At 47.7% G+C, this 23,560-nt stretch overlaps 3 protein-coding genes and 1 non-coding gene across 14 annotated transcripts in view; 2 read left to right on the forward strand and 2 right to left on the reverse strand.

Annotated features, from left to right (window-relative positions):
* Positions 1-1,101: 1,101 nt before the first annotated feature.
* KPNA2 (karyopherin subunit alpha 2) lies at positions 1,102-8,243 on the reverse strand. Of its 2 annotated transcripts, none has more exons than XM_059864139.1 (11): positions 8,088-8,243; positions 7,286-7,401; positions 7,051-7,188; positions 6,091-6,179; positions 5,020-5,288; positions 3,464-3,558; positions 3,088-3,351; positions 2,228-2,461; positions 1,964-2,146; positions 1,705-1,854; positions 1,102-1,598 (listed from the first exon to the last, which is right to left on the reverse strand). In XM_059864139.1, exons 1-11 carry the CDS (start codon positions 8,188-8,190, stop codon positions 1,506-1,508), a joined length of 1,734 nt encoding a protein of 577 aa, XP_059720122.1. In that variant the 5' UTR covers positions 8,191-8,243; the 3' UTR covers positions 1,102-1,505. The 2 variants fall into 2 exon arrangements, with proteins under 2 accessions (XP_059720122.1, XP_059720123.1); XM_059864140.1 differs by lacking the exon at positions 8,088-8,243 and adding an exon at positions 7,709-8,023.
* A 2,008-nt stretch (positions 8,244-10,251) lies between these two features.
* Positions 10,252-10,324, forward strand: TRNAR-CCG (transfer RNA arginine (anticodon CCG)). The gene has a single exon. It is a non-coding gene; the product is annotated as a tRNA-Arg (tRNA).
* A 1,653-nt stretch (positions 10,325-11,977) lies between these two features.
* Positions 11,978-19,502, forward strand: C20H17orf58 (chromosome 20 C17orf58 homolog). The gene is made up of 5 exons (XM_059864143.1): positions 11,978-12,135; positions 14,054-14,620; positions 15,513-15,593; positions 17,109-17,300; positions 18,423-19,502. Exons 1-5 carry the CDS (start codon positions 12,084-12,086, stop codon positions 18,608-18,610), a joined length of 1,080 nt encoding a protein of 359 aa, XP_059720126.1. The 5' UTR covers positions 11,978-12,083; the 3' UTR covers positions 18,611-19,502.
* A 3,150-nt stretch (positions 19,503-22,652) lies between these two features.
* BPTF (bromodomain PHD finger transcription factor) overlaps positions 22,653-23,560 on the reverse strand; it is a 52,685-nt gene continuing 51,777 nt past the window's right edge. For all 10 annotated transcript variants that reach the window (XM_059864120.1, XM_059864115.1, XM_059864113.1 and 7 more), the window contains one exon: positions 22,653-23,560. In XM_059864120.1, the coding sequence (XP_059720103.1) occupies positions 23,524-23,560 (37 nt within the window). In that variant the 3' untranslated portion in view covers positions 22,653-23,523.

Raw genomic sequence — 23,560 nt, forward strand, 5'->3', positions numbered from 1 at the left:
TAAAGAGATCTTTGTTAGCACACAAGAGTGAATTCTTCATGAAGCACACCTGATCTTCTGTGGATTGCCAAAGAGTTACACCCAAATCCACTTTTCTACACATCTGCATTTCAAAATAAACTTGGAAGCATACAAAAGGTGACTAATACAGGAGACAATACCAGGTTCTATCAGGTTCACATAGCAGAAGAAAGGGATTATCTATTTCTTTTGGTTTTTTGTTTGAGTTTTTATTCCCCTCCACCCAAAAAGGTGGAAACAAAGCCAGTGGGAACTCTGGGAGAATTGCCTACACATCAGAACTTTCCCCCACCTTTTATTAATAAAAGTGACACAACTGAGGTCCAATTAAGCCACGCTTATGAAACATCCAGCCCTGAACTCTGACCTCTCCTACACCATCACTGGAGCTAGAGACACTCAGTAAGCTGAGACAATACAGTTATTCCATCACATTTGACTCCTGGGAGGTTCAATTCAAGTTATATAGCTCAATCCAAGTTTTTCCAAAAAAGCTGGAAAACAGAACTATAGTTCTTCCTCTCCACACAATACTCTTCCCCCTGCAAACCCCATCCTGCACAACCCCTTTGAGGGACAAAATGGGTTCCTGTAAGTAATGACTTTAGCAATAAAGGGACAGCTGATTCCAAGACAAAGCCTTCATTTTTGCTCTCAGGGGCAGGCAACTGCTTCAAAGCATTTCCTATGCTCTGTCAAAAGGGTACCTGAACACGTATGGAACTGGTTAACTGCTGTACTTACCTCTTCTTCAAACTACTGCTTACAATTAAGTAGCACTACTAGTCTTCAAATATTTCTCCAAGAGGCTGAAGCTAGTTAACTCAGCTATGCACACACAGGGGAAGATTAATTAGATTTCTATAGGAAGTACCTGGAAAGAAGCAGCAGTTCCTTGGTCCTGTAATAGAAGGCTGCTGCAGAAATCAGAGCTTGGGGTGACCAAGCTGCTTTAAATCCAACATCTTCAACATTTAATCTCTCATAGCTTGCACCTGCATTCATGCCATTAACTATTTTTGTCTAAATTTTACTTACCCCAGTCAGCCAGCTTTTAAGAGAGCAAGTGACACAGTTCAATTTGATGTACTGACAACACTTTATTGAGCTTCAAGTAAGTCTTCCTTAAAAGCCTGTTCAGTGTATTTATTACTGTAACAGGTCATGTAGAAGGTAAGAGGCTAGGGGGAGGCCTGCAGAGCAGTGGCTCAATGCTTTGTGAGAGGCCTGAATTGCCCATATGCTCTCTTTCCCCAGACAAGGACAGAAACAGGAAGTATTTACAAGTATATCTCAAAGAATGAGGTTTACATTTAAAAATTCACAGATACATGTAGAGTTTGAACTGTTCAAGTATGTTTCAGTTGGACAAAGTGCTACAGAACACAGAAAAACCAGTAAAGGCAAGAGGAACTATTAAGACAAAGAGGTGGCAGTCATTTGTGTGCTAAACCACTTGTAGGTGGTTGCAGTATATGCAAGACCTAAAAGTTGAAAGAATTTGGGGTACTGTTCTGGATTTGGAAAGTGTAGCTGTCAGCAGTAGAGTCTGGTACAACATTCTGGTCTTCCTCTTCCTAGAAGGAAAGAAAAGAAGGTGGTTGGAATAGCAGTAGCATTTGAGTCTAGTAGTCAGTGCTGGAATAGAAAATAAAAGTAGAAGAGACCCCTGAAGCCACTTACTTCTGCTGAGAAATATTTCTCAATGATGGTAGATGAGGCTCTGTACACTTGTTCGTTTTCATGTGACTGGAGAGCTTCAATTCTGTCTAGGCCCCCACACTCCTCAATCATGAGGCAAAGCTTTTCAGTCTCATTAATCTTCTCAGCAGCCTGCAACAGGAAAGTGTGGAATTACCTCTGGAAAGCTATACAGCAGCAGCTACTGGAGAGCCATTAGCAACAACATGGACAATAATCAAGTACAACTGCATCTACATACCAAGAAGATGTTGGAAACTGCATCCAGGATAACGAGCACAGTTTTGCTGTCTTTAGTTGAGAGAAGATTCAGCAGGGGTTCAAGGACACCAGCCTGAACAAGGTACACAATCTGGTCAATTGTTCCACCACTTGTGTAGTTCGTCACAGCCCACACAGCTTCCTTCTGAGATTTGAAATCCCCCTGTGAAGGTAAAAGCAGAGTGTTTGAACACAGAGAAATAATAGGAAAAGGCTCAACATTGTAAATATAGGCTTTGTTTACCTTCCTCAGAACACCAATGAGATAAGGCACCAGACCATGGTCTACAACTCGCTGGATCTGATCCTGACGCCCAGCAGTGATGTTGGACATGGTCCAGGCTGCTTCTTTCTGAATGTTGTTTTTATGGTGAGAAAGGAGACTTGGAAAGACAGCCAGTGCTCCTGAGTCAATAACCACCTGTGTCTGCTCATCAGTACCAGTGACAATATTTCCTATGGCTCTTAGTGAAGGAGTCTGAAACAAAGATGAATGGAATACTTAGGAAAATTGTTCAAAACCGGATTAGATTATAGCAAACCCAGCTACACTTGATAGCCACCCACTCTAACCTTCCCATTAACAGCATGACCTGCTATGTACAATTGGGGTTTGTGCTCCTTGTTAGCATTCCACAGGCAGACACTCATGTCTGCATGCAGAGACTGCACACCTTTCAAGGTCAGTCTGCTAACAACCACCCATGACAGAGCTTAGGAAAACTACCTGCTAAACACTAATGCATTTTATTATGCTCTAATTATAGTGTGTACAGAGCACACTTGTGAACACTGTCCCTAAAATTTGGAGCTGAAACAGCAATGAAAGGCAAGCTTTAGTAAATGTTGACTGTTGTGCTGGCCTGTGAAGTAAATTCAATGATTATATAAAGCAGCTCAATAGTCATCAGCAGCAGCAGTCTGTCTTATGTAGGACAGCACCCAGGCAGGAGAGAAACCGATGTCTCACTTCACAAAATTAGAACAGGCACCTGACTCATGCATGAAAAGAGCCATTCAGTTCCATGGACACTACTGTCCCTAACTTGCTTGATTTGAATCATGGCTAGAACTGCACAGCAGCCTGCATATCCAATCACTCACCATTATTGGCAGTTCACTACATCCCAGGAGTCTCACAAGCTGTGGCACCAATCCAGTTTTCACAACAATTTCTATCCTGTCATTGGAACCGTCTGTGAGGTAGGAAATTGCCCAGCATGTGTCTGCCAACACCTCAGGGTCATCGTGGTGCAGGAGCCGGACGAGAGTTGGAAGGATCTGCTGGATGGCTTCTATGGGAGGTGCAGGATTCTTATTGCGACACAGGTTTGAGAGGGTCCACGTAACATTGCGTAAATATCCAGACTACAATGGTTCATAATAAAGAAGAATAGTTAATAATAAAGAATAAATGGTTAGCAATATTTCAGCTAGGTTCTACTCAGTAATTGTAACTTGAATCACTCTGCACACTTACAGCCAGGGAAGAGAGGTCAGGAACAGCGAGGAGGCTCAGCAGTGGCTCGATTGCACCATATTTAATAACCAGGTCTCTGTAGGCAGAACCATCCCCTGGAAAGAAACAAGAAAAAAAGCCAGGTGAAGACCAGAAAAAAAGGAATATGTGTACACAGAACCACTGTGTGTTAGAGGATTAATTATTCTAGTCCTTAAGAAAGGTTGGATAAAATCAGAAGGAATGAGAGGACAAAAGGACTACTGCCATGGTTCAGTCACATGACAAGCATGTTCAGTCAAGCCACTGAGCGTCACCTTTTGTGTTGGAAGAAGAGATGATGTAATGTAGAATGTTTTCTATGCAGCTTTTCCTAAAGCTGTGTAGTTCATAACCATGCAGGATCTTGCATGTTTCTTTGGAGACAAATCTAAGCCCTACACCAGAACAGAGCTTTCCCCACAATATGGGACTTGAAATGCATTATAATCATCAGCTGAATGATTGGGTGCTACTGGGTGCTACAGAAGAAGGCTGATGGCATGTCAGAGTTTGACTGAGAATTCAATTTCAGGGTATAATAAATACCTTATAATTGATTTTAAAAGGCTAAGGACAAAGTTTAAGAAACCCCCAATCAAACAAGGCTTTTAAACAAGATAATATTCTTTGTGTGAATATTTACTGTTCTCTAGCGCATATCCATTGGAAACCATAATAGAGCAGGTACAATATTTAACCATATTATTTATTTTGACCAATTTTTAAAGATTAGGTCCAACACTGGCAGATCAAGTAATCCTGAGAGAAGCTTGAGGAATTTTGCTGTACCAATACTTATCAGCAAGGAGCCGTTTCAAAGCAAGGAATATTGGCCATCACATACATATTTATTTGAGTCACTGCTTCCTGCCTTCCCCCTTTTAGTCAACACACAGAACAGAGCTCATTGCTGAGTCACAAAACCACTGCAATGTCTGAACAAGGTTTGTGTTGTAGCATGATTAGAGATCCAGCAAGCCTGAGCTGAAATCTGGAAGCAGTGCCCACAATACAACCCTCAGGTTGGGCCAGGCATTGCATGAGCTCTGAAGCCAGTTTCCTGCAGCTTGCTCTGCAATGCAGGGCATGTCATGACTGGAATGCCATTGGGGCAGAGCTCCCAAGCAGCTCAGCACAGGGCATGGCACAGCAGGAATGGTGTCAGAGTGATGTCCTCCCAACCCCACCTCACACAAGGGCACAGGTCTGAATTCACAGAATCACCAGGTTGGAAGAGACCTTAAAGGTCAAGTCCAACCCATGCCCTAATACCTCAACTAAACCATACCCAGTGCCATATCCAGTCTTTTTTTAAACACATCCAGGAATGGTGACTCCATCACCTCCTCAGGCAGACCATTCCAGAACTTTCTGTAAAAAACTTTTTCCTAATAGCCAACATAAATTTCCCTTGGTGCAGCTTGAGACTGTGTCCTCTGGTTCTGTCAGTTGCTGCCTGGTGAAAGAGACCAACCCCACCTGACTGCAACCTCGTATCAGGAGGATAATTAGAGCTGTGCAGCACATGGACATACCTGCAATATTCCCCAAGGCCCACACAGCCTGCTCACTGATGTGAGTGTGTGGAGAGGCCAGCAGGGAAATGAAGGCTGGAATTGCCCCTCCATCCACCACTGCCCTGGTTTGCTCTGACGTGCCAGAGGCGATGTTGGTGAGTGCCCAGGCAGATTCAAACTGGATGGGACTGCAGTCTGCTCTGCCCAGGAACGAGACGAACTTCGGAATCAAGCCAGCCCGAATTATGTTGTCTATTGGGGGTTGCTTCTCTCTTGAGAGGAGTTTCCTAAGGAGGAAGACAAACTGGAAGCATTATTTTTGCCTGCAGACATCTGAACAACAAAATAAAGTCTTAAAAGCACCATAGGTAAAAAGTCTTAGCATTGTCTTAGCATGCAGAGAAGGCAACACAACACAGCATGAAAGAGAAATGCAGACAAGCTGAACACTGGCTTCCTAGGCCTCTGTTAATGCTGGGTTTGGCATGTCTTCACTATGTGAGAGGTTCTGTTCAGACCTTGAAGTAAAGCAGACCTGCAGGAGTCATTACATATCTGAACTGCTAGAGGCTTCTCAGCAGAGAGAGGTTAGTGACTGCCAGAAGCAGCACTGCAGCAATATGCAAGGTTATTAAAGGATATTTTAGATTTGGAAGAAGAAACAAACTTGGCAGACTTCAAACCCCAGTCATCTTACTGTTCACATTATTCTAAGGTAGATTGCCACACTGATACATATCAGACCTAAGTGTTAAAACAGTTTAATAGGTACCTTACTTTGCTATAATAAAGGGTTTACTATAATTACTCCTTCAAATATAAGGTGACTACTATTAAATTTGCCACCACTAGAGCAAATTACTTCTTCCTACTAAAATATTCAGGTACTTTAAACATTCAAAAGCCACATGGTTTGAATAAAACTATGCCTATGTTATGGGTACCTCAGCATGGTATATAAGATGGTGTTTGTTGAAATATTGCCTGATAAGAAAGACCTAAGCAGACACTTAGGCTCTTAAGTCAAATCTCTCACCTTGCCTAGTTATTGGCTTGCACAGCTGAGTTGCTTTCCTCTGAACTGCTTACCTGGCAGCTTGAGTAGCCTGTAGCTGAAGCTCCATGTTATTACTATTAACTCCTTTGACTATTTCTTCAACTGACCAGTGTGCCAAAACCTGTACAAGAAAACATTACATGAGTGCTTCACTGGGACTGTGCATTCCTGACCACAGAGAGCTCTTACACAACACCATGAATAGGCCCCAATTTACAGCTACTTCCCTTAGTACCAGCACCATGAGATATTTCAAAACCTCATCAGCTACAGCTTCATCCACAGTTACCTGAACTGCTGAAAGCTTAAACCAAGTGCCTCATAATAGTTATGCTAGGCTTAAAATATAGCTGCAGCCAGTGATGCCTTGAGAAGACTAACTCGGAACAGAGGCTAAACAGAGTTAAAGAATAGAGTAGGTATTTATTAAAAGGCCTCAATGGATACACCTTGGGCAGTACAAGAGCCTGGCAAGGCTACACCAAAGATGAACCCAAAATGGTCACAAAATGGACCATGGTCACAAATGGTCACAAGGTCTGATGCTTTTATAAGTTTTGGTCCATTTGCATATTGGAGTTAATCATCCAATGACAGCTTTAGGTTATGAAGTTCCATCCTGTTTATTTATCTCTCTTCAATTTATTGTTAATAAATTTTGGGCCTGGAGATGGTAATAGCTGTCCTTGGACAAGCTGGAAAAGAATTGTTTTGTCTGCCTACCCTGGGAAGTGAACTTGCTAACACTTAATATGAAGCTCAGAGTTACACACTAAAGCAGCACAGAACCTGAAAAATATGAAAGCTAAAACTCAAGGCATGCCCAGTTGTGTGTAAGAGTGCTGTCCATTAGAGGTGATAATACAGCCCTGAGTTGATAATACAGATGTAGTAGTGCTGTCCTGCCCTCGAGAAGGGGCTCATGCTGGCCTGGCTGCAGGACCTTAGATGGTAAGACCCTCCAAGTGTGTCTATTCTGAGTACACACTTACCTGGTTGCCTTTGTTTTCCTGAAGGGGAGAAGTAGCATCGTCTGGTAAAGTGCTCACATTTCTTCTTTTAAGCATCTGGTCATCTTTCTTAGCTTTCCTCAGCTCCACATTGACTTCAATGCGCCGCCTTCTCATCTCCTGGAGGAAAAACACTCAGAGTAAGTTCTCAGCTTTCAAAACTTAGATTTAAAGAAACAATGGCTGGCTAAAGTACTAATTGCACCAGAGTACTCACTGTGCTGTCCTTTCCTTTGTTCTTGAATCTGTTCAATCGAGCTGATGGTGTATTGGCATTCTCATTAGTAGACATCTTGCTTGCTAGAGTTTCGAGCGGGACAGATAAAAACAAGCCTGAAAAAAGAGTAAAGGCAAGTTTACTCCACAAAAGTTAAATTATAAAAAATGCATTCATAAGAATGAGAGGCGCTTGATTGTATTAATATTATAACAGCATCTGACTTGATCAACAGCTGTCTCTTTAAAGAGCCAGATGTTACAACAAGCTCTAGCATCAACACAAAAGCAGAAGATACAGTCACGCGATTTTAAGACACTTTAAACCAAATACTATTAGTTATTATTTTCAGGAGCACCATAGATTTTCCTTTCCACAGACAACACACACACGCTGTTAAATACTATTTGCACTATCACGTACCTGTGCTGCACAGGATCCCACTCAGCCCCACCCCGACCTTTTTGGACGAGAACAGCGAGCTCTCTTAACGGGAAGGATCCCGAGGAACGTTTGCAGAGCGGGTGCAGCCAGCAACACATAACAACGGCTACACGGGTAACGAAGAAAACCCCTGCAGCTCGGCCACCCCCAGCATAAGAACCGGCTGCGCTTCGGCCATAGCCACGCAAGAGCGACAACCCGCGCTGGGATACACCAGCACTCTCAGCCCCAGTGCAGACAGCGGAGACGCGGGAGGCTCCCGAGAGAGGCCCCGACAGGATTGCAGGCAGAGCACGACTCTTTCCAAAAGGGCAGAGCAGGGCCCGCGTCCCCGCCACCCCGATCCCTGTCTCCGCACCTCGGCCGGAGACTCCGCCGGTCGCTCCGCCGCTGCCGCACGCTGCCACTGCCCACAGCCGCCCCACGCGGCATTTAAATTTCCCGCGGCCGCGCCCTGCCATTGGTCAGTTCGAGCCAAAGCAGCCTTCTGATTGGCCGGTTTGAAAGCAGCCCGGCTCGCCATGACGGGGTATGCCCTCCCGGAAGAGCCGGTCGGACGTGACGTATACACAAGATCCGGTACTACAACTCCCGGCGTGCCTCGCGCAGGTAGAGCCAGCAAGCCTCTGTGAGGCGGCGCGCGGAGCTTGCCGGGAGCTGTAGTGCGGGAGCGCCGCGGGGCCGGGCTCGGTGATATCCCGGGACGGGAGCGGGGGGTCGGAGTGAGGAATTGTATCCCCGGAGGGGTCTCGCTCGGAGCGGTTTGGGGCAGAAACACCCATTCCTTCAAGCAAAGCGCAGATTCTGCCTCAGTAACCAGCGGGGCACCGAAGGCTTCCCCCGGGACAAAGGCGTGACAAGACGAAGGGAACGGCTTCAAATCGAAAGAGAGTGGGTTTAGATGGGATATTGGGAAAAAATTCTTTCCTGTAAGGGTGATGAGGCCCTGGCACAGGTTCCCAGAGAAGCTGTGGCTGCCCATCCCTGGAAGTGTCCAAGGCCAGGCTGGATGGGGCTCCAAGCAACCTGGGGTAGTGGAAGGTGTCTCTGCCCATGCCATGGGGTGAACCTGGATCACCTTTAAGGCCCCTTCCAACCCAAGCCATTTTGTGATTCCATGGCTCCATGCCTCACTTAATGTCTCCTAGAAATGTGGTGCACAGAAATGCAAAGAAAAGGGGATATGAAATTGCAGTTGAAAGCAGTTCTGCAGCCATCAGGGCAGATGAAAACCAAATCATATGGAATAACAAAAGAAAAGGATTCCTGCCCCTCTGGCATAGCCTGAAAAGGGATGAGATTATTTCTGATGGGTTTGGCCTGCTCATGAGGGGTGGAATACAAAAGAACACTGATTTTCACAGGAGATATTCAAACCAAACAACTGTAGGGAAAACACAACTGACAGCAACTCTGACATTTTGAGACACCTATAAGGTACAACACAGAGAAGTGTCAGGTATGGACATCGATATGTCTCTGTGCTAAGCCATCACATTAAACCACTTATGCCCATCTGTAGGCACACACAATTGTGGAGGCTGTTTGCTGAGGAGGAGGAATTACCAATGACATCTCATATCGCTGGTTTTGGGCCTTACAGTGCTGAGGTTTGTAAAAAACACCCACCAAAACAAAAGCAGGGAAGCCAAGAGAAGAGAAAGCACATTGCTAACAAATGGAGGTATTAAACAAGAGTAGTTTGACAAAGAAAAAAAAGGCAGTTCAAAAGCAGAAATGGAGGTAAAACACCTGCTTTCCTGAAGGACTGGAACTGGAAGGCTGGCACGGAGAAATTCCATTGGGTCATGAATCGCTGGCAGTGCATGGTCTGGAGCAGTGAAATCTAGGCACAGGGATGGGTGTTGAGGGCAGGAGAGGGCTGGCAGTGCCTGAGATGCCCGAAGGGGTGAGTGCGAGGTGCTGCAAGCGGTGCGGGCTGTGAGGGAGGTGACAGCTCCGAAGGCTTTTACCAGCACAGTGAAGCGACAGAGAGGTGGAGGCAGACTGGGCAGCTGGGACAGGACAGCGGCCAAGCTGCGAGTGAGGTTGTGAGGCAGCAGAAGGCGTGTGTGAGGCGGGCAAAAGGGCCGTGAGGGGTCACAGAGCCCTGGGCGGGGGGGACAGTTCCCTGAGAAGGCCAAGTGTGGAGCCGCCGGGACTGGATAGAGGTACCGGTCCCGTGAGGGTAAGTTTAAAGACGCGGGTCGGGAGGGCGACGGTGGCCGGGCGTCCACAGGACAGTGGGGCGGCCCTGGGCGGGTCCCCTCAAGCGGCCGCGCGCGGCTCTGACAGTGACGCGCTCGCGCCGAGGGCGGGAACCCGCTCTGAGGGGCGGGCGGGGCCGCGGGCACGCGCTGCGGGGCGGGGCCTGGGGGACGCCGAGGCCAATGGTGTGCGAGGAGGGAGGGGCGGGGCCGGCCCGCCGAGAGCAGGGAGAACGTGACAGCCCCTGGGGGGGGTGGAGCCAGGGCCGGCCGGGCGGGGCTCTTACCAGGCGGCGCGCGCAGCTTATGCTGGGTGACCCAGTGGCCTAATGGATAAGGCATCAGCCTCCGGAGCTGGGGATTGTGGGTTCGAGTCCCATCTGGGTCGTGCCGCGCTTGTTTTGTGGCGCTGCCGCGGGGTCACCCCGTGCTGGGCTCCCCCAACTCTTTTACCCGCAGCTGCCCCGGCTCCGGCCCCAGTCACTGCTCGGCCCGGGCGCCGAGTCCTGCCCGGGGCCGCCGCCCTCTCCGCGGGGATCGTGCGGGTGGGTCCCGCTCCCGGCCCGGGGCTCCGGGACAGCCGCAGCCGGGGAACGCCCGGCCCGGGCAGGCAACGGAGCTTTCAGAGTTTGTTTCGCCCAGCGCCGCTGGGAAAGCTTTTCCATCTCTGCTGCTCGAGCATCGCGGGACTGCTGGAATGCTGTAGTGCTCCAAACACCACTACTGTGCTCTTAATGGAGATCCTGCCCAGGTAGAGAGTCTGGGGAAACAGTGCAGACACAGCTGTACATGAATGAGGGTTGAATTGCACCACCAGCTAATTCAACAGAAAAATCCTTGGCATACAGGTCTGTGGGATGTTCACATGTGTGTATATCCATCCACCCACCCATCCGCCCATCCACCGATCCCTCCTCCCTCCCTCACCCTCCAGCTTCTGCTTGCTGCAGGTACCTGCTGCTCCCCAAAGCAATAGAGGAGCACTCCTCTCCCTCATTCTCAGTTTACATTCCTGTTCCTGTAATAGCTATCTTGGAATAGTTCTGGAATGAAAATGTTTCAAATAACAGAGGAAAACAAGGATGAGTAAGTGCTGCAGTAGAAATATAACTCCTTGAGTAATAGATGTGGTGAAATGTCATTTATTTTCCACACTATTCTGATGAATTTTCTTTATCTGCACCCATGGCTGCTGGAGACAAAGCCCTGAGCTTTTGGGAATCCTACTGAAATGCTTAATTAAGGCAGGACAAAACAAACTGCTTAACTAAGCAACTCTGAATCCCATGCCACAGGCATTGCTGAGGGTTACATTTTCTGTCAAGGGTGGGTTTCAGGAGCCTTTCAGCGCCTTTATGGAGTTTCAAATTGTTGATTGTCCCTTAAAGTCGTGAGCAGTTTCCACAGCACCCGGCAGCAGCTGGGGAGTTAAACTGTCACAATGGAAATCTTGTGTAGCAATAAGGTCACTTAGAAATAAGCCTTCTTAGCTCAGTAATCCAAATCAGGGTTGGCTTGGTGTGTGAAAATTTGCAGAGTTCTTCGTGATGGCAAAGAGAGATTTAAAAATAAATCTGTGTGGGATCAGCAGAGCTTTCCCTTGGACTAGACAGTCACTACTGCATTTTACAGTCTGAAAAGAATCACAGAAACTGGTTCCTGAAAGTAAAAGAGGAGATTAGCAGCTGTATCACTGGAGGTGGCCAGAAATCCCCAGGTATGTTCCATTGTTGTGCACATCCTTTACAGACCCTGCATCCCAGGGCTCTGGTGTATTCCAGCATCTCCCAGTTCCCCCCAGAACACAGCTCTCCATAGCCAGCAAAACCAGCCTTGTTCCCGAGGATTTTTCCCTACAGAGTGCCAGAGGAGGGCAAGACTGTCCCCAAAATAAAAATCTGCTGCCAGAACCACATGTGGGTTTGTTATTCCCAGGACACAGGTGATGCAGCCAGGGGGTTGTTCCCTTTGGGAAGGAGCACATTCCTCCAGGCAGGGCTGGTGGAGGCAGCAGCTTGGTCTTGCTCCAGTGGGTTGTCCAGCCAGTGATTCCCGTTTCCCCTCAGGCTGCCTCTCATTAGCATGGATCGGGGGAAGGGCATAAAAGGCTCCAGCTCATTTTGAGTCTGGAAAAACTTTACTTCAAAATGACAACCCTAGTGTTCTGGCTCCTCTGCTTTGTCATTAGATCATCTTCTGGTAAGTCTGTTACCTTCGAGCGGGGCTGGGGCACGTCTGCCTCGGGAGCAGGGGAGGCTGAGGACATTCCTACAAACCCGGGCAGCCCCCAGCCTGCAGCCTTTGCAGCAAGTAAGGGCTCGAGAAACATTTCAACGTGTTTGTGGGATGGGAATGTAGATGGCAGTATTTAATTTGCCAGCACTGGGAAGAATTAAGAGCACCTGGCAGAAGCAGGCAGGGAGCTGGTGCTCCTCTGTCCTGCCAGCCACCAGTGGCAGGTGAAGTTGGATTTGCTTCTGCATCTGGGATTTCTGTAATTTGTATCAGGTGAAGTTGGATTTGCTTCTGCATCTGGGATTTTTGTAATTTGTATCAGTTGAAGTTGGATTGGCTTCTGCATCTGGGATTTTTGTAATTTGTATCAGGTGAAGTTGGATTTGCTTCTGCATCTGGGATTTTTATAATTTGCATGTGATCTTTGTCTTTTAGTTCCCTTCACCTGTAACTCCAGGTGTCTGACTGACTTTAACACGTTCAGTGTGCCCTGTGTGCCTGCAGCAAGCTGTCCTGGATGGATTTTTTTGGGTTTTAGTGCCTCACTGACAGAACAGAAATAGCATTTACATCTGTTCCACTGAGATTTGGTTATGTTGCAGTCATATTTCTTAGGTTGCAACAACTAGACAGGAATATGTTGGTACAGGAGGAGGAACCTCAAGGTCCTGAACAGACTGAGTAGAGAAAAATTAACTATTTCTTGATACAATCCGTGACTGAGAAGGCATGATAAAGTGGTAGAAGGGTTTATTTACACACCCAAGTCTGAGACACCTGTTCAGAGGGCACGGCTTCACACTGAACCATCTCCAAACCCCCCTTGCCTGCTGCTTTTGGCAGCTTGGACTTCTTCCACCCCTCTCTCCATGGACATTCTTTTGACTTTACGTGTGGCCAGCCCAAATATCAGGGAATCTTTCCCATGACAGCAGCTGGTGAGAGCACAGGGGAGAAGTGGCAAGGTCAGCAGTTGAGTCAATTATAGGAGATAAACCAGGACATTGTTCATCTGTGTATGTCAAATCTCTCTTTTCACACGAGGAGCTGGGATCAGCCTCCTACACAGGATAACCACGGCCCTGAGCACCAGACAGAGGCTGTGTGTGGGTGAGCTGTGTGAAAACTCTGCTGGCTCACTCCAAGCCTGCAGGGAAGGTCTAAAGGAAAAGGAAAATAGACTGCCAGGGGAAATTTCTCTCCTGCCTGGCTAAATATTTTGGTTGTTTTTCTTTTTGAGGTTCAAGAGATCAAGGTGAGGGTATAAGTGAAAGTGTGGGTGATTGCCCAGCTTGTGTGAACAGTGCCACACTTCCTCTCTGTCTCAAATGTCCTCTCAAATTAAGCAAAGCCTTGAAATAATTGTTACTCAGCAGCACTAGCCTAATTACTGCTACTATATGCTCAAGTCAGAGATCCAAAACTGTGGATGAAAACCTTTCCAGTAGCATCCAAAGATGCTGAAGAGTCTGGATGACATTGTCAACAGGCATCCCATGGATGGGAAAACCAAAGAGTTCTGCTGTCATGGTCTCTTAAACAAGCATCTCAAACATGAACCTTGTTTCCTCAGATGCTCCCTGGAGATTCAGGGGTTTGAGAAAATGGTTTGTTTTTAATTTGCAACAATAATAAAGTAAAAATGCAAATCTCCTGTTTTGCTCACACAGCTGCATTCCCTGTACTGGACCTTCAATATCTGAGTGGAGGAACGAGGAGCTCTACTCCTCGTGAGTGCTTCATCTATTGAGCTATTTATTTGTTTTACGTCTTATTGTTGAAGGCCTCATTCATGGATTAGAGTCTCCAATCTTCCCATTCTGAAACATTTGGAATAAAAGACTTAAAGCACTGATTTTCCCTCTCTTTTTTTTGCCTGTAGGATCCCTGCCCTATGCTGAGAAACCCAGCCAGGCTCTGAGCAAAGATGTTTTTAGTGCAGCAGCTGAGGTTCAGGTGAAGGAGCCAGCGCGGGGCACGGGCAGTGCCAGTGGGAATGCCAGGGAAGGGCGGCTCCCGGGAATGCCCCCCAGGCCCCCGGGCATCCCCTCCCTCGCCCCCGACAAGAAGAAACGCTTGGAGCCCTCCCTGGAGAACAGCACAGGGCTGAGGAAGCAGCCGGGGCAGCACGGAGGGCTCCGGGCCCCGGGGGCCGCTCCCGGCCGGGCCAACCGGCGGCTCCCGGAGCGGCGGCTGTCCGGGGCTGCCAACAGCCTGGGGGCCCTGCGAGCCCCTCCCCGCCCAAAGGCCAGGGCCCTGCTGGAAACTCATCCTTTCCCGGACTCTGGGACAGGGGACTCCAATGATCCTGACCCGCTGCACCACTTCAACCGAGCAGGGAAGGGAATGCCCTACAAGGAGCCCGACCCATCCGGGAGCATCCCCAAACCCTCGTGGGTCACGAACCGCTGGGCGCCCAGCCCGAGGCACCGCGGCGAGCTCGGGACAGGTGAGGGACAGAGTGCCCGGAGCGGGACAGGACAGACTGCCCGGAGCGGGACAGACTGCCCGGAGCGGGACAGGACAGACTGCCCGGAGCGGGACAGACTGCCCGGAGCGGGACAGGACAGACTGCCCGGAGCGGGACAGAGTGCCCGGAGCGGGACAGGACAGACTGCCCGGAGCGGGACAGACTGCCCGGAGCGGGACAGACTGCCCGGAGCGGGACAGGACAGACTGCCCGGAGCGGGACAGACTGCCCGGAGCGGGACAGGACAGACTGCCCGGAGCGGGACAGAGTGCCCGGAGCGGGACAGGACAGACTGCCCGGAGCGGGACAGGACAGACTGCCCGGAGCGGGACAGGACTGCCCGGAGCGGGACAGGACAGACTGCCCGGAGCGGGACAGACTGCCCGGAGCGGGACAGGACAGACTGCCCGGAGCGGGACAGGACAGACTGTCCGGAGCGGGACAGGACAGACTGCCTGGAGCGGGACAGGACAGACTGCCCGGAGCGGGACAGACTGCCCGGAGCGGGACAGGACAGACTGCCTGGAGCGGGACAGGACAGACTGCCTGGAGCGGGACAGGACAGACTGCCCGGAGCGGGACAGACTGCCCGGAGCGGGACGGGACAGACTGCCCGGAGCGGGACAGGACAGACTGCCTGGAGCGGGACAGGACAGACTGCCCGGAGCGGGACGGGACAGACTGCCCGGAGCGGGACAGACTGCCTGGAGCGGGACAGACTGCCCGGAGCGGGACGGGACAGACTGCCCGGAGCGGGACAGACTGCCTGGAGCGGGACAGACTGCCCGGAGCTGCCCAAGGCTGGGGCACAGCGCGGGGACAGATCCTCCGAGGGCCCCGGGCTGTCCCTCAGGCTGTGCTCCTCTTGCAGACGGTGACAAGGAGAAGGTGTGTCAGACCGAGTGCAGGAAGGAGCGGGATGAAGGGGAGGCTTTCTGTGCCAGCGAGTTCGGTAGGTGGTGTCCCCCTCAACCCACAGGGACAGAGCACCTTCTGTCCACTTGTCACTGCACTACTACATTTAAAATACTGTGATTAGATACAGTAAGTATGTTCAATAATTACCAAGTATTCAAAAAGGACCCATCACAACTCTTCATAAACATACTTACATTACCTTTTCCCTACCCTGCGCTAGTACTGCCCTTCTTTTCTGTTTCCTCTGGAGGAACAGTGTCCTTGGGACTGGGCAATGGAACTGAAAAGATCAGTTGTTTTAACTACTCTCAGATTAAACATTGTAGCTGGGTTATTTATCTCTTACTATTTAGAGCAAGTTTGATTTTGGAGATGGAAGTTTGAAATTAAAATAAAATGGTGAACCAAACAGAAAGAAGGCTGTGATCCTCTCTCTAGAGAGGATTCTTCTTGAAGGTCCTTAGGATTCAGTGTCTTTAGTTCTTGTGTCGACATTGATGTAACTAAAGGTGGCAGGAAACAGCCTGGTATTTTCGTACAGACTTTGTTTAAGGACAAGCATTTTCTGACTGAAACCCTGCCTTGTGCTGACAGAGTTGTGAAACAGATACCAACTTTTTCTCACAGTATTTTAAGAGATAAGGAAAATACAAGCCCAGTGGTAACAGATGTTTCCATTTGTAGAACATAAACACGTTAGGAGACATCTGTTTTCTCTAAATGGAGAAGTCAGGAAGTGCTTTCTACAAATGCTGTCCTGCTTTGGTTTTTACCACTCTCACACATTCCTGTCCAGCATGGGCTTCACAGCAACCCGACCTTGGTGTGTTATAGCCCTTAATAAACAGCTCTGCTCCTAAATTGAAAGGACAGGTAGGAAAAAGTCTGAGCACCAGACGAGCCAAAGTTCCACAGCAGCCATCAGAGAGAGCTTTTCTTTTCTTTGTATTTACAGTGCAGATAAAAGAATAAATGACTGAATCAGAGCTCTCCCCCTGAGGCAGGTGTAACACCAGGTGCAGTAGCCCCACTGACACAGAGCTGTTTTCCCAGCCCTGCACTCAGCTCAGCACTTGCCAGAGCCAGAAACTGAGAGAACAGCCTGAAGTGATTGTCTGAGCTCCCAACACAACCTATTAGTGCCCCTGTCTCTTGGTATGACAAGGGCCTTTGTTTTCAAAAGCCAAAGTGTTTCATTACCAGCTTGGCTTTGTACTTCATTGGAAAGTTTTAAATTTGAAAATTTTACTTTGTTAGGTAAATATGCCCACTTTTTATATAGCAGGATAGAAAATGGTACTAAACCCATTGCTTTCTTCCCTAAGAAACATCTCAAACCTGTAAAGCACAAGTTTTGCAAAGCAGCAAAATTTTAGGCAATGACCTCACCAAATGTGATTATTTGAAGCAATTCTTACTGCCCACTCCTGAGCCAAAGGATTCCTGCTGACACTTCCTTTACAGCATTTCAAATTGCAGCCTTCACACATACCCTGGAAATTGCCACAGTATAAAATCTGATCCTATTTTTCCCTCTCCCCTAAAACAGCAGTGAATGGAATTGTTTATAACCTGGAAAGCCTGGGGAATGGAGTGCAGTGGATCACCCTCCTGGTGGACAGGGATGGATTGTACAAGATGAGCCGCCTGTATGTCACTCCTGACGCCGCCTTCTTCCGAGTTCACATCTTGGTTGTGGACACTTTAAACTGCAGTAAACCATGTCCAGACTTTAAACTTGGTAAATCATTCCAGCTAAATCCATTCTGCTATTCCTCTGCATGCACTCCAATCTCAGTCTGCCCTACTTTAATAGGCTTAGCCTGGGTTGTTGGCAAAATTTGGAAGAAAAGTATTTACTCAAAGTTGAGGCCTTTTTTTCCATCCAAGTTTCTCAAAACTTTCACAAGAGAACCAACTGCATGATGAAGTCAGGTACCAGCATAGCCCTTTCTTAATTCTGTCCAGTTCCAAAATGATGGCAAGTTTTCAGGGTTCCTAAAACAATACATGCAAGAGCTTTAGCTGGTGTCTTTGTAAGTTGTTCAGTTTTCCTTTTGTGAGAAACAACTGCTCACTCTAAAAATTTAAAAAGGTTTATTAAACCTTGACAAAAATACAATAAAACGACTATATAAGGAAAAATTCACAGTGCTGGGAACTGCCCTCATGGGTACCACATGGCTGGTTCATCTTCAAGATGGATGCTCAGTCTTTTGAACCCTTGGGGGTTGCATCAGCCAGCCCTGGCCCTTCCCAAAGTCTGTCAGTCAGCTCTTCTGTGCCATTTATCAGTGGAAGCTGCTTTCTTGTAACTGAATTGGAGGTCAGGTGTTGCCATGCCTCACCCCCTAAGCACCCCTGAGCTTTTCCATTGCCAGCTGCCCCATGCAAGGGACACATGCAGCCTCTTTGTACCTGTCCTGGACAGCCCAAGCTGTCTGATGGCAACAATACAGGGGGGAAAGGAAACTGGGGAGAACAGAGGGCATCTAAACTACAACAACATAACTGTGCATCACTAAAGCTTTTCTTAAGATTCACACGATAGTTATCCCTTAACTGTGAGAGCCAACCATCTCATTATCCATCTAGAACAATTTAAGTGCAAGTTTATCAAATACCAGCATTTTCCCCAAGAGGAAATCATCATTTCCACGCCAGCCCCACCCCCAGGGCCTAGCGGAGCTCAGAGTGCTGCAGTGGAAGCTCCGTGTCCAGGATGTTTCCATAGGCACAACTTCACGTTGTGAAAAACAACAACACGGTTGTCTGTTCTCAACCCCGGTGCCCTCGGAGTGACCCCCCCCCCAGTGGCTCCCTGAGGCTCAGCTCCCTGTTTGTTCCGTTTCTGTTCTTGCAGGCAGCAGGTACATCGTGATGGGGCACATCCACCACAAGCGCCGCCAGGTGCCCGCCCAGCTGCTGCCGGCGCTGCGCGGGCGGCTGCGCCCGGGGGACGGCTGGGTCGGGAGCGGCAGCAGCTACGTGAGGAGATTCAACAGGAAAAGGGATCTCAGGGTGAGGGCAGCGCGATCCAAGTGTCCTTAAGGCTCCGGGGCTCCGTCCAGGACGTGGCAGCAGCGGGATCCACCCTCGGAGCACACCTGGCCGTGGGCAGCGCTCCCGCCCGGAGCCGCAATCCAGCAGCTGCTTTTGCGCTTCGGCAAACACTGGGTGCCTGCAGCAGGCACCCCCGGCGAGGCTCAGCACAGGAGACACTCCAGGGAATGTTAACTGGCCGGGAATTTGCTCCAGCTGCTTTCACAGCCACAGGTTATTGTTGCTTCCCCTGCTGCAGTGTGCCCCGAATAATCTGTAGTAACTGTAATGCAAAATTCTGGCAGTTTCGTCCTCGGTACACAACAACTGCACTTGGAACCCTTCACCTTGAACACATGAGATGGTAGCACAGCTTTATCTACACAGGATGTTCACTGTGCTTTCACAGTTCTGCCTAAAGTATCACACGCATTTGATTTCAGAGAAACCAACACCTCTAAGTACCATTTGCGTTATTTTTGTCTCCTCAACCATGTCCATGGTATTTCTGAAAATTACACCATTCTAACAGCAGAGCTGGATGTTCACACAAAGCATAGGGAAGAGAGTGTAATGATTTGAGTATATGAACACTGAAAGCAAAACACAAATGCCCAGTTGCATTTACAAGTGATGGTGCAGGGAATGCAAAATGAGCACGGGCTGCACAAACTGGGTGTGCCAGGGCACTTCATCCCAGAGTGTGAATGTGCTGAATGCCATTCCCCAGGAGAAATATTGCCAAGCTTGTACTTGCACAAGAGTAAAGTTACTTTTTAAATCAAAAAGACAATATTTTATTACCTTTAGTGGGGTGAAATTGAGATGTTTGTTGTTCCCAGTCAGTATTCACAAATAATAAGTCTGTAAAAGAAACTAATAAATGCTCATGAGGTTCTGCTTTCACTGTCTCCTGGGCTCTGGAAGACCCAAAAAACTTATGTACTGATGTTGCACAAAGGCATCTCCTTGTGTGACAAGCTGGCTAAGGATTTGATACATATTTCTGTTAAGAAATGTAAAAAATCCAGTACAGGTTAAAACCCCACATACTCAGTGATACGATGTGAGCTGCCACAGGAAGCAGTGGCTTCTATAGAAACATTTTCTGTTTTGAAAGGTAGTTCTGACACCCTGTACTTGTCACACACCTCTGCAGCTTCATTTGGTGTCACTGGAAAGCCACAGAGCATGGGATGGGCTATGCTGCATCAAGTATTTCCTGATATGGAGCCAAATACCAAGAGCAAACATCCCTTATTTGGGACCCAAAAGGCTTTTACTGGAGGGTAGAAATTTACTCACAGCATGAGTCTACCTAAAAAATACCATGTCTCACTTTTTATATGTGAAAGACTTTGCATGCAGCACAGCATGGATTGATGGAATTTTCCTGAGAAAATCTGAGGGGGTTTTGATTTGGCAGAAGGACTGTTCTGGCAATGAATCAAAGCTCTGGAGTGCCTGGGAGGGACACAAGGAGGAAGGGTTACATGTGCATCTCAAGTTTCTTTGTTTCTATTTTCAGGGGAAGTCCAGGGATTAAGCAGCAACTCCTCCAGGCATCCCCCACCCAGAGCAGTCCCCAGCCCCATTCCCCTTATCCTGCTGCAGCCCAGGGAAGTGTGGGCACAGACCCAACCTGTGCCTCCCTGGGGCTGTCTCTGGGAAGACAGACACAGGACACCAGTGCTAAGGACATCCCAAGCCCAATTTCAGTGCCCACAACTGACACAAACACTGGGATACAGATGTTTTTCCGGGACCCTGAAAAGTGATTTATCCAATGTTCTCCTCCTGTGTTACCAAGCCCTCTTACCTTTCCCTTCTCCATTGGAAGGTCCCTCCTTAAAATGTTCCCACAGCAGCTGAGCACAAATCCCTGTGTGTCACAGCCCCACTGAGACAGGGCTGGAGCAGGAGCAGGACTGTTGTCACCAGGCTCATCACATCCTAAACACACCTCCTGAACAGCAACAATTCCCAGATCGAGAGGATTTCCAGTCTTGCACTTGCTATTCCAAAACCCTCCCAGCAATAACCACACTGGGAAGGGGATGGCACTCACATTCAACAGCTGCCATGGTAATTTTGGTACCTCACAGTCAGTAATTTCCTTTCCAGCAGGATAAGTATGGAAAATTCTGCTGCCACCACTCAGAAATCTGGGTGTAAGGGAATAACTGTTCTCATCCCATCTGTCCAGGAGTTTCCTCGAGGCTTTTGGGTAAGCCCAACTTCTTACTGTACTTTAAATCTCCATTAATTTCTGCAGGAACTAAATTGAGATTGAGGATAATTCCTTCAAATTGGAGGAGACAGAAAAGGAAAATCAAGCTGGCACAGCTCATATTATCAGTATCTTACAACATATGACCATTTCAAAACAACTGCTGTAATAATTTATAAAATACAAAGAAGACAAGAACTGAGCAGAGATCACAAATCTATGAGTTTTATGCTTGATGGCAGGTGGGGATTAATTACAAGTTATTTATTTTCTGTAACACCATTAAACCATAAAACATCACCACTAATAAATCCAGAGAAGTACTTTGACCTGCCCAATGGCAACTGAACCCACTGAAACAGGTTCTCATGGAATCACAGCATGGTTTGGGTTGGGTGATTCATCAGCAGCATTGAATTGCATGGATGGGATTTTTCCCTAATTAACCTGATTCACAGTTACATATGATCTGGCAAAGCCAAGACCTATATCCAAGAACATGATCAATGTTTCATTAGAAACACCACCAAATCCATGTCAAACACATTACTTTATTTGTCTAGGATGATGTGTCCTATAAGGTACAAAAAAGTACTCTTCAGTTTGCCACAATTTTTTCAAAACAGCAATCTATTGCCTACAGGTAGGAAAGGTTTAAACCATGTCAATATGGATTTAGGTATGAATAAATAGTACAGAAATGCTGAGAAGTTGGGATGAGATGCAGGATATCTCCCAGTGCTGCTAAAGGTGAGATTTTTCCTTGTCCCAGTAAAACACAATGCTTACAATATGCAGCATTTTTTTAAAACGTCAAAGGACAACATAACCTAAATGCAACTACTCTTCTTTGACTTTCAGAAGCATAAATGGATTATTGTTTCCACACTGAACAATTAGTAAATTTCACAGATTGCTTAAATGACAACATTTGTATGTACAAAATCACACGGGTTTTTAGTAGATAAAATCCCCCCAGAAGAACCTGAACACCTGAGCTGGAAGTGTAAGAAAGGGTGGTCAGTAGCAATATCTTTTTTAAGAAAAATAACAGAGGAGGTTCTTGCATAGCAAGGTGTGAGGTTAAACCCAAAAGGAGCTTATCCATAAATCAGGTAAATCCCAGACCACTGTAGAACAGAAGTTGACTGTGAGTTAGTGCAAAAGCTGGTCAGGTGGGTGAGGAGCTGCAGAGAAACCATGGCTGGGAACTACAGACAGGTACCAGAGCAAGTCAGTCACACACAGGGAAAGAAAAGCCTCCTCATCTGCAATTTGCATCTCCTTGGGCTCCAGTTCACCCCTCAGGGCAGCCCAGGAGCCCCCAGTGACACAATTACAGGTGGCACTCCACATACCCAGAGCACTTGGCAAAGGTCACTGAGCTCCAGTGGGCAGGAACAGCTCAGGAACAGCTCCTGCCCTGGCCCAGCTGCACAGTCAGGGCTGGAACCACAAAGAGCTCCTGCCCTGGCCCAGCTGGACAGTCAGGGCTGGAACACAAAGAGCTCCTGCCCTGGCCCAGCTGCACAGTCAGGGCTGGAACCACAAAGAGCTCCTGCCCTGGCCCAGCTGCACAGTCAGGGCTGGAACACAAAGAGCTCCTGCCCTGGCCCAGCTGGACTGTCAGGGCTGGAACACAAAGAGCTCCTGCCCTGGCCCAGCTGCACAGTCCTTCAGCACCCTGTGGGAATGTCTGCTGGGGAAGGGTCCCTCCCACTCCTTGGCCATTCCCACCCCTGCTCCTGGCAATCCCTGCACTCCTGCACAGATCCCCAAAGTGTCTCACACACGTGGCAGCGCACACTCAAACACACCTACTGCTGTGGGGAGAACAATGATCTCCATTTATTTTGTTTCATATACATCCATATTTTGAATTTTAATACAAAAGAAAAAAAAATTAGAATCTGACAAATGTTTACAAACAAGATACCTTCAAATAGATTTTACTCAGTTCAGTCTGGTGCAGAGTAAATGACAAATTGTACTGTTTGTTATATTCAAGGCAACAGAGTCTGTAGTCCATGACCACTCAGCCCAAATTTTATGCAAGCTTGTTTTTATCTACCATGAATGATAAACTCCTTGTTGATTCCCAGTCCTGTGTGTGTGCACATGTGTACATAGCAGCTCCTTTCATAGAAAGAAAAGACATCTAGAGGTCTTCTTGTACTTTTACCTACAGGAATCATGTTAAGATACAGAATGGATTACATGGAACCAGGGCTGGATTTTATAAGAAAAAATAATTAGCTGACAAATGAGGGCAGCAATAAAAAAGCGTCTTTTTTGCAACAATAAATAAATACAGTCAAAGTTTTCTGTGTGGACTTTAAACCAGCTTCTTCACTGAAGAACAGACGTGGCATTTCCATGGAGTTAAACATGACCCCATTTACTGTATCTTTTTTCTTGCTCTCTTTCTCTCTCTCCTTCAACAAAACAAAGTTTTCCTGCTTCTGCCACAATAGTACAACAATTTGATCTTGACAAGAAAGTGGTGCTGCTGATTTTTATTTCTTTGTCCTTTGGACAAAATAAGCCAAGAATATAATTTGACTGTTGTGACCAATAAAAACGCAGTTTACATCAAGTCTTGTCAGGATAACCTGACTAAAAACATCTGGCTCCTTAATTAAAAATTGTCAGACCAGATCCTTGCTCGTGTGTTTGGTTAACACGCTGAACTCTAAGAAGCTGTAGACTGCAGTTTGTTGTTATGGGAC

Source organism: Haemorhous mexicanus, chromosome 20 (assembly GCF_027477595.1).
Source record: "Haemorhous mexicanus isolate bHaeMex1 chromosome 20, bHaeMex1.pri, whole genome shotgun sequence".
NCBI lineage: Eukaryota > Metazoa > Chordata > Aves > Passeriformes > Fringillidae > Haemorhous > Haemorhous mexicanus.